Raw genomic sequence first — 10,287 nt, forward strand, 5'->3', positions numbered from 1 at the left:
CTGACAAATTTTATGATGCAATTACCCAAGGTCAACGTAAAATGGATACAAAACGGGTGTTGCCCATTTTTGCCCGTTTGTTATTCCATAACCCGGATACTCATAGTTACCTGAGTATACCCGGATTATATCCGGGTAAACCGGTAACGGGTCGCAGCTCTATTTTATATACTTTTTACAAGGAAATAATGTGGTTGTTATTCTCAGGAAAAATTAAACATCTGGAAGAAAATGTTGAGGCAGCAAAAGTTAATCTTTAGTTATGAAGAATTGTCTGAAATTAGACAAATTACTAATTCAATTAGTGGTAGATATAGATATAGATATTTTTTTTTTTTTTTGATACACATTTATTTATTTTATTAGTAATAGTAACGCGTTACAATACATAGTAAAAAAAACACAAAAATACATTGAAATCTAGTCTAAAAATTTAAACTAAATCTCTTCATATCAAAACTTTAATTTAAAGTATAAACTAACGTAACCTGTGTGCTATTCACATACAATAAAACTATGTACTAACTAAATTACTAACGACTTGATTACCTATTCTAGCTCCATTTGATGTTCCCTTCCTAAATATGTCATCCTTTACTTTTTCTTCTAATTCTATTTTTAAAATGTTTTTAATCTTTTTATTCTGTTTTTTATTTTCTTTTTTATCAACATTTTTCACTTCCTCTTCCGGTGATTCTGACAACCGTTTCTTCTTTCTTTTAAGATTTTGACCTATACCCATTTGTTTTTCGAACTCTATTGTCTCATTGCAACGTGCGTTCCAAATCAATTGTTGTATATTTAAAAGATATTCGTCAAGAATGCGTCTCAAAAGCTTTTTCTGCGAAACATTACTACAGCTGTGCGACCATTTTTTGTTTGACGATCCTCTTGTCAATTCTCTAAGTAAAACTTCTGTGTCACAATCCTTGATTTGGTATATGCGATATCCAAAATCTTCATTTTAAAATCATCATACATCTGAGTATCTGCTATATCTTCTATGTTTCTTGTCAAAATCGAATCAATACTCATATTCAAAATATACGCTTCAGTTCTGTTATGTCGTAATTTTTATCACATAACCAGGTAGATATAGATTTAGTATCGCCCTTACCTTACTGTACTAATATGATTTAATAAAATTTCTTCGTTTAAAGGGAATGACAGATATTTTTGACCCACTTTCCGTTTAAAGGTAATAATAGGTTAACATAAATTTGTTACCAAATAATATAGTATGATAATAATTAATCATCAAAGGCCTTTTGTCTTAGTTAAGATATAGATATAATAAATTGAATTGAATCCAACTTTCATTAATAAATTAAATAAACAAATAGTATTAGGATATTGTAAGTTGTTAAAAATGCATCAATGATTAAATAATTCGCTAATAATAATGTCTATTGTTTTATATTTGCTTGGTATTTTGGAAAATTTACAAAAAACTCATGAACCATCAGGATATTCAAGAATTTTATGTAAATGGTGGATGATTTTTAGGATCATTTTATAGAGCGCTCATTGAATAGATATAGCCATCAATAATATCATCCAGCAGATATACCCATGTATTATTGTCATATACTATTAAATATTTGTCTCCAACTATAATAATATTTTTTTTATATAATAAAAAATTATTAAAAAATAATCTCCGAATTTTTTTTTAAAAAAAGTTTTATTGAGTAAAGAAAATTAGTTGAATTTTAATTTTTACAAGCTCATTATGTCGTGAAAAAGGCAATAAAATTTTGCCTGAAAAATATGTTATTGTATTATAATTTCGAAATGTTATACAGATAAAACTTTATAATCAAAGAATTTTTAATTTTCGCTTTTTCATTCGAATCTTCAAATTTGGCTCATTTAAAAATCAATTAACAAATCATCATCACAAGTACGGCAATTGAAATTTTATTTTACTATGAATTTAAAGGTGTTTCCATTTTTTGAGTTCTATGATGATTTGTTAAAATTGGTTTCTTTCCAAAAACATCTTCAAAATTAAATTTATAGAAAATAATTCTAATTACAATACCTTAACTTCAACGTCATTTGTACCTTTGTAGTTTTTACATAAAAAAGAATAATAATAACCGGTAATGACATTTTTTTTTGTCTATATAGTATGATCAGATGATCATCATTTTGTTTACAATGCAGTACATGACAGGTAGGTTAGTAGACAATATTAAAATTTTGTGGTTGCACAACTTTTTTGTTTAACCGTCTATGGAGACTTTTTTTTTTTTTGCATTATTAAAAATAATTTGTTTTTTACAAGAATGTCTAATATTCGGAGAGAATTAATGCGAGCAGTACTTAATAGATCATTTACATCAATTGATTATAATATTTACGTTAACTTTCATGAACAATATGAATTTCGTAAACAATTCGTTCTTGCTGATAATTCTCTTACAAAAGAAGAAAAAACTGAAGCAATAAGAATACTTAACATAGATTATGACCGAGTAAAAATTATTTATAATTATGGAACAAGGAGAGTTTGTGAAAATTGTAACCAAAAATGTTTAGCTACATTATATTGTGAATATTGTGTTCGAAATTATTTAAAATATAATTTTTCAAATTGGACTTCTGGAAATAATATTGTTGATAATTTAATAAAAAATTGTCAAATGGAAACAATTATGCCAAATGTTATTATTGAATGGATCCCATATAATAATTTAGAAAATATTAAATATCTGACAAAAGGTGGATTCTCAGAGATTTATAAAGCAAGTTGGATTAATGGATATTATAAAGAATGGGATTCTAAAGAGCAACAATTAATGAGATTTGGAAGGTTACAAGTAATACTTAAAGAATTAAAAAATGTTGAAAATGCAAGTCAAAGTTGGTTTGAAGAGGTTTGTAAGTTAAAAATATTTAAAGAACTTAAAATTTAAAATTTAATTATTAATAATAAAATTTATTATTTTAAAGGCTAAATCACATTTAACTTTATGCAACAAATATTCAACTATTGTTCGATGTTTTGGTTTAACCCAAAATCCATCAAATGGAAATTATTTACTTGTAATGATGAAGTTTAATATAAATTTGAGAGAATATTTACAACAAAATCATAATCAACTTACATGGAATGAAAGAATTAAAATTACTTTTTTAATAATTGATGCACTTTATTTTATTCATATAGAGAATTCAATTCATAGAGATTTGCATTCCGGAAATATATTATATTCACAGCTTAATGATTCTTGGCGGATTAGTGATCTTGGATTTTGGTCCTGCAGACAAGCCATCAACAAGTATATATGGAAATCTTCCCTATATAGCTCCTGAAGTTATTAACGGAAAAGGTTATACTTTTAGATCTGATATTTATAGTATTGCAATGCTCATGTGGGAAATTTCATTTGGACAACCTCCATTTATGAATTATGAACATGATTATATTCTTGCAATTGATATTATTGATGGTATAAGACCAAAAATTGTATCAGAAATTCCTTCGAAATATAAAAGTTTAATGGAGCAATGTTGGGATGCTAATCCACTAAAAAGACCTGATACTAGGACACTCCATAAAAAAATTAGAGAAATTAAATCATATTATCAGAATAATCCAAATGAATTACCTCAATTAATAACAAAAATTGATGAAAAAACAAGCAATATTTTAAGTAGTAAACTATTTACAAGTAAAATTCATAAATTTGAAAATCTACCTGAACCAAAAAATGCAGCAGAAGGTATGCTTTTTTAATGTTTATTAACTATTTAATTTATTTTCTTTAACATTATAATTAATGATACCTTTTTTTTAATTAAATAATAATAGAAGAACAAAAAGGTAATATAAAATTAATAATGTTATTGTATATATCCTTTAATTTAATAATTTAATTGAGATAATTTTTTTTTTTAAAAAAAAATAGCATTTTATATCAGTAGATCATATGATTTTAGTCTTTCTGATAATAGTAAGTATTTATTAAAATAACATTGAATTTTTATATAAATAAAATATCATATTGATTGGTTTTCATTATAGCTGCTAGTAATCCTAGTAAATCAAGTAAAATTAATTTTAAAGGTAATTTATTTTTAAATTAAAGTTTTATAATGGATAAATACTAATTTATATCTTAATTACTATAGATAATGATAGTAAAGAATCATCCAGATTATTTAAAAAATTGAAAATGGAGAATGGTAAAAGCCTTAAATATTTAATTCTAATTTTCGTTTGAAGATAAGAATGAATATTTTATTAAATTTTGATTTATTTTATAATAGTAGACGTACAAAATGACTATGATGAGAGAGAAATAATGCAACAACGATCAAATATTAGTATTAATGGTAAGTAAAATAAATTATTATTTATAATAATGATCGAGTATTATTATTCTAATTTATCTTATTTATATTAATAGATGAAGTACAAAATAATCTAAATCTTCATTCAGAAGAAAAAGATAAAACTCCCGATGGTTTGTTTATAATTTAAATATTTTTTAATGAAATTAAAATAATAAAATATATTTATTTATTAATGTAATTATTTCTTTAGACGAATTTTAAATTAATTTTCAATTAATTTGAAAGAATATTCATTTTTAATATTTATTATCTTATTTTCTTATTTTAAAAATTATTTTAAACACTAAGATTAGAGTAGTAAAAAAAGATTCTTAGTTTGTAATTTAAATAATTCAATCCTCTATTTTTTTTTTATAGGACTTTTCAATTATTAAATAAAGATAATTATAAATTATTATAAAATATTATGTGTAAAAGTAATTCTGTAACAACGCGTTAATATTTTACAAAAAAAAGTAATTTATAAATCATTCATTTGATTATTATTTTACGTTACGAAATGTAAAATATTCAAGTGCTGATATTACAAGTAATAAAAAAAATATTTATTGTACTTCAATGCGAACAAATACTAATTAAGTATTTAAATCCCTAAAATATAATCATTTATATATTTTCATTTTCTTTTAAATTTTTTTTTTTAAAAAAAAAGAATTTCTTTGTCTATGTATATCCAACATTTTTTATTCTTTTTGATGATTATACTTATGAATTATATAATCTGTCCTTTAAAAAAATTTAGTTAGAAAAACAATTATAAATAAACCGTATTACCTTAATCAATCTGATCACCGAAAAAAAAAATGGTTTTAAGTTTTCAAAAACTGGAAATAAAGAAAGAAAATATTATAAAAAATAATATTTTTAAAAAAACCGGAAGAATAAAAAAATTGTTATAAAAAACCCGATTTTATAAAAACCGGAAAGAGAGAAAAGACTCAATAAAAATTTCAAAAAAATCCGGTTCTAAAAAGACCTGAAGAATAAAAATTCAATACAAATTTAAAAAATTCAGTTTAAAAAGCCAGGAAAAAGAGAGAACCAAAACAAATATATATATATATTAATAAAAAAAATCCGATTTTGAATACCGGAAGAATGGAAAAGAAAAAAAAATTGAATTTCAGTTTACTCGTTAAAAAAATAATTTTGGTTAGTTTAACCATTAAAGGCAAAACTGAAAGGAAAAAAACAAAAAAAGTCCGTTCTACTGTGCCGACTGCCGATCGTGTCACTCTGAGATGAAGGCGCAGATGAATCACACGTCACGTAATTCGAAATTAATTATACAGTTTACTCTAAGTATAACGGTTATACAATCCTTTTTTTTAATTATATACAGTAGATACTTTATTTTTTAGAATTAAGTAGTAATTGGCTAATTTTAAAGAAATATCAAGAGATTTCAATGGGAAAAAATTTCTAATGTTACACAGTTGTTAGTCCTTATGTAGATTTTAGTCCTAGTGAAACATTACTTAATAAGATCAACATTACACATCTGTGTAATGTTTTTGTTTTACGAAACTATAATTTATAAGGTTAAATAGAATTTTAAGGATACCTTTTCTGTTTTCTCTTCATACTAATTAGACGAAAGTTTTGTTCGATACTATTTTTTTTTTTCATTGATAAATTCCCCATTTAATAATAAAATTTCAGAAAATGACGAAGCATATTGTCAGAGAGTGGGTTGAACTTATTTCAGACCCCATTTCCATGGGAAAGCAGGATCAACGAGTCTTTGAGCACGCTGACTTGCCTACAGTGATTGATAAGCTTTCAGTAACAATACGACTGAAAATTCATAATCATGAGCCCAATTATGCCACAATTTTTCACAAAGGTAGAGTTAATTTTATTTTTTATGATGACTAATGTTAATGAAATTATGTTTGACTTTTAAATATTAAGACTTTCTCTGCTCATAAAACAAATATAAATATATTAGGTACCAATACTGATATCCGTACTCCTATTCTACAGTTGACGCCAAATAAATCCAAATTTCATGTTCGATTCACAGGAAACTGGGGTTCTAATGTTGGAATTGAAGAGCTTGATGATGGACTTGTAGTTAACAAATGGTATCATATAGCTTATACACTTTCTGATCCTGAAAAAAGATTAGATATCTATGTAGATGGTGAATGGGTTGGATTCTATTGCATTCAAAATGTTAAAACACAAAAAGTCATCTTTAATAATGGACCATTTTATGTTGGAAGAAGTACTACCCATCATATTGGGTTTAGTGGTGAAATCTGGTATGATTTGAATTTGCAATAATTTATTTAATAAACTTAATTCATATTATTAAATGAACCTTTTATATGAATAGCAATGTACGTTACTTCAATTGGCGTTTATCTGCTGAGGAAGTAAAGGAAGATTTTTTTGTAAGAAATTTTAGAATTTATTCACATCATAAGCTTTTACAAGTAATTCGTAATGTTTAACCTTTTTTTATTAAAAAAGGATGAATTTCAAAAAAAACCAATTGTATACGGATCGAGAATTGCTCTTGTACATGTATCTACTAGAAAATATTTATCTACTAAAAAAATCCAATATGACTTGGGCCCAGATAATCAACAATATATGGTATTTACCAACGTTTTTTGTTATTAATTACATCGGAAAAAAACTATTAACATTATTTTATTATAAAGGTTATTTGTAATAGACCAGAAAGAGATTTGGAAAATGATGTTTGGACCATTATTGGAGCCAATGGTACAAGCATAAGTGAAGGAACTCCTGTGTCTCTTAATACTATTATTGGATTTAAACATCAAGCAATAGGACATAATTTACATTCTCATGATACGAGCTATGACAAAGTTACACCAATATCAAAGCAGCAACAAGGTATTTTTAGAATTATATATATGAATTTTTTGTATTAAGGTTTAACAAATTTAGTATTTTAATTATTAGTGACCATGTGTTCACATGTAAATATTGACGATGATTGGCTTATTCGACGTTATAATACAAATACAACTTCTTATGATGACACTGGTCATTTAATGGATGGTGATAACATCAGTCTTTTTCACATTAGCACTAATAAACCAGCACTTTGCAGTCATACCATCCTATTAGGCGATGGATCACAAGAAGTTTTTTGTTGCCATGGAGATGGAAGTGATAGAAATAATAAGGTACATATTTAACTCAAAATATGATAATGTGAAAATTTTTTGCTTACTATTTATTATTTAATAATACTTTTTAGTGGCGTATCGAATTAATTGACTGATACTAAAATGAGAAAATGAGATAATAATGAAAATGAGATATACTTATTAGAAATTTAAGTACTTCATGTTATTATGTTTATTATTTATTATGTTTATTATTTATTAAGAGTCAATAAACAAAAATAAAATTACATTTAAGAGTTATTGTTGAATTTAGGGTATTATGAAATCTAAATATCCATAAAAATTTCCATACTTAAATAAGATATGTTAAGTATTGTTAATTTAATAAAAACTTGTAATGTCCATTAAATCTTTTACAATCATTTACTTTGTATTCTTGAATTTTTCGAATAGATCAATGATAAAAAAAAAACAATTATATGTATATCCGATTTTAACTAGATTTTTTTTTTAATATGCAAAGATAATTATTTTGCACACAATTTTCAATATAAAATATGAGAATTCCGGTTTCATCATTATTATTAAGTGTTAACGTTCAGCATTTATATAATTACGTTTTGTATATTGCATTAATATTGAATCTTTCACAACAAAGTCTATATAATATTATATACAAAAAATATAAAATAATCCTTTCTCATTTAGAGAATATTTAAAATATGCAAGTAAATTTATAACAAAAGAATCTTAATACTGTAGTTTATTTATTTATTTATTGTCTCAATAAATAAACTCATTTACGCAATTTAGAATCATCCAATTAATTCAATACGCCACTAAAAATAATTATCAAATAACAAATAGTAAATAAAAAGAAATATTTTCATTAGCACATAATTATAACCTTAAGTTACCTTATTATTGGTTTCACTTCCATCTCCATGACAAGAAACTTCTTGTGACCCGTCACCTAATAAGATGGTATGGCTGTAAAGTGGTTTATTGGTATTAACATGAAAAAGACTGATGATATCACCATTCATTAAATGACCAGAATCATGATTAAACCGTTGAATACGCCATTTATCATCAGTATTTCCAATTCCACATAAAGTCACTGAATATTAAAATTTGAAATTATTGATCGTTAAAACTTAAAAACTTAAAAATAAAAAATATATATTAACTCAAATTACCTTGCTGGTGTTTTGATATTGGAGTAAATTTTTCATGACTAGTATCATGAGAATGTAAATTTAATCCTGTTGCTTGATGTTCAAGTACAACAATAGTGTCAAGAGATACAGGGTCTCCCAATATTACTCTTGTACCTTTAGCTCTAGTAATTGTCCAAACATCATTTTTCAAATCTATTTCTCGATCATTGCAAATAACCTTTATAAAATTTAAAAATAAGTTTTAAGTGATTTTCTAGTATAAAGAATCAATAAAACAAAACATTGGCAAATACCATAAATTGCTGGTCATCTCGGCCCAAATCATATTTGATTCCTTTAGTAGATAAATATTTTCCAGTAGATACATGCACAATAGCGATTTTTGATCCATATACAATTGGCTTTTTCTGAAATTCATTCTTTTTAATACAAATAAAACATTAATGATTTGTAAAAGTTTATGACGTGAATCTATTCGAAAATTTCTTACGAAAAAATCTTCCTTCACTTCTTCAGCAGATAATCGCCAATTGAAATAACGAACATTGCTATTTGTATAACGATTTCAATTAATATTTGAATAATTATATTAATTTTATTACAATTTTAAACCATGCCTAATTTCGCCATTAAACCCGATATGAGTGAAAGCACGTCCGATATGCAGCGGTGCATCATTAAAAACAACTTTCTGTGTTTTAACGTTTTTAATGCTATTGAATCCAACCCATTCACCATCTAAGTAGAAATCCAATCTCTTCTCAGGGTCAGAAAGTGTATAAGCCAAGTGGTACCATCTGTTTAACAAAAGCCCCTCATTTATATCCAGCGCTACACAATTTTGCCAGTTGCCTGTGAATTGAGGACACAACGTAGATTTATGGGCTGCCAACCAGAGTCCGGGAGTACGGACTGGATGTCCAGTACCTAGATTGTACGTATGTTGTATTTGATGACCAAAAGAGTATTAATTTGATAAATAAATTCTAGCATTGTAGAAATAATGACTATTAATTAAAACCTTTATTGTAAAATAAATAAGCTAGTACTACCTTTATGAAGAATAGTAGCCCAATCAGTAGAATGGCTCCGGATTTTCAATCGTAATGTCACCGACAACTTATCAATTACTGCGGGCAAATCAGCATGCTCAAAGATTCGTTGATCCTGTTCTCCCATGGAAATAGGATCTGAGATAAGTTCTGCCCATTCCCTGACGACAAATTTCATAATTTTCTAATAAAATTTCATTTAATTAATATAAAGAATGAATTTAATTCAAAAATTTAGTGTCCTTTTACCAGTATTATCCTTAAATATGAAATAATTTCAATCTCGTTAAAAATGTGTGAATTCGACCCTTATATATACTGTAAATCAATGCATTACACGAATGTGTAAGTTTGAAGATCTTATTAACCTGTAACATAATCATAAATTTCACAAGGGATACAAATAACAAGATCAAGTCCGGAATACACAATATTCGGTTAGTACTGTGTAACATTTATTCAACTTAATAAATAAGTAGATCTAGCTTTCTTATCATAGCAGCGTTACACAAATATGATATATGTTAATAGCTGATTACTGAAACATGAATGATTCAATGTCAAAAGACTTTCTACAAA

General features: G+C 25.6%; 4 protein-coding genes across 4 annotated transcripts; 2 read left to right on the top strand and 2 right to left on the bottom strand.

Moving 5' to 3' along the window:
- Window positions 1-514: 514 nt before the first annotated feature.
- OCT59_017685 (uncharacterized protein) lies at window positions 515-1,035 on the bottom strand (the record flags this gene model as incomplete). Its single annotated transcript, XM_025324707.2, has 2 exons — window positions 515-902; window positions 980-1,035. The coding sequence occupies 2 exons, from the start codon at window positions 1,033-1,035 to the stop codon at window positions 515-517; spliced, it is 444 nt and encodes a 147-aa protein (XP_025184806.2).
- Window positions 1,036-3,849: 2,814 nt separating this feature from the next.
- On the top strand, window positions 3,850-4,566 carry OCT59_017686 (uncharacterized protein; the record flags this gene model as incomplete). Its single annotated transcript, XM_066137647.1, has 7 exons — window positions 3,850-3,857; window positions 3,931-3,962; window positions 4,034-4,075; window positions 4,141-4,194; window positions 4,279-4,344; window positions 4,419-4,475; window positions 4,556-4,566. The coding sequence occupies 7 exons, from the start codon at window positions 3,850-3,852 to the stop codon at window positions 4,564-4,566; spliced, it is 270 nt and encodes an 89-aa protein (XP_066004203.1).
- Window positions 4,567-6,030: 1,464 nt separating this feature from the next.
- On the top strand, window positions 6,031-7,796 carry OCT59_017687 (uncharacterized protein; the record flags this gene model as incomplete). Its single annotated transcript, XM_066137648.1, has 7 exons — window positions 6,031-6,211; window positions 6,317-6,632; window positions 6,707-6,764; window positions 6,844-6,969; window positions 7,038-7,236; window positions 7,306-7,532; window positions 7,607-7,796. The coding sequence occupies 7 exons, from the start codon at window positions 6,031-6,033 to the stop codon at window positions 7,628-7,630; spliced, it is 1,131 nt and encodes a 376-aa protein (XP_066004204.1). The 3' UTR covers window positions 7,631-7,796.
- Window positions 7,797-8,290: 494 nt separating this feature from the next.
- Window positions 8,291-9,886, bottom strand: OCT59_017688 (uncharacterized protein; the record flags this gene model as incomplete). The annotated part of the gene is made up of 7 exons (XM_025330096.2): window positions 8,291-8,314; window positions 8,393-8,595; window positions 8,675-8,873; window positions 8,950-9,075; window positions 9,147-9,204; window positions 9,274-9,583; window positions 9,709-9,886. 7 exons carry the CDS (start codon window positions 9,884-9,886, stop codon window positions 8,291-8,293), a joined length of 1,098 nt encoding a protein of 365 aa, XP_025184811.1.
- Between the last annotated feature and the right edge of the window lie 401 nt (window positions 9,887-10,287).

The sequence above is a fragment of the Rhizophagus irregularis genome, chromosome 26 (assembly GCF_026210795.1).
Source record: "Rhizophagus irregularis chromosome 26, complete sequence".
Taxonomy (NCBI): domain Eukaryota; kingdom Fungi; phylum Glomeromycota; class Glomeromycetes; order Glomerales; family Glomeraceae; genus Rhizophagus; species Rhizophagus irregularis.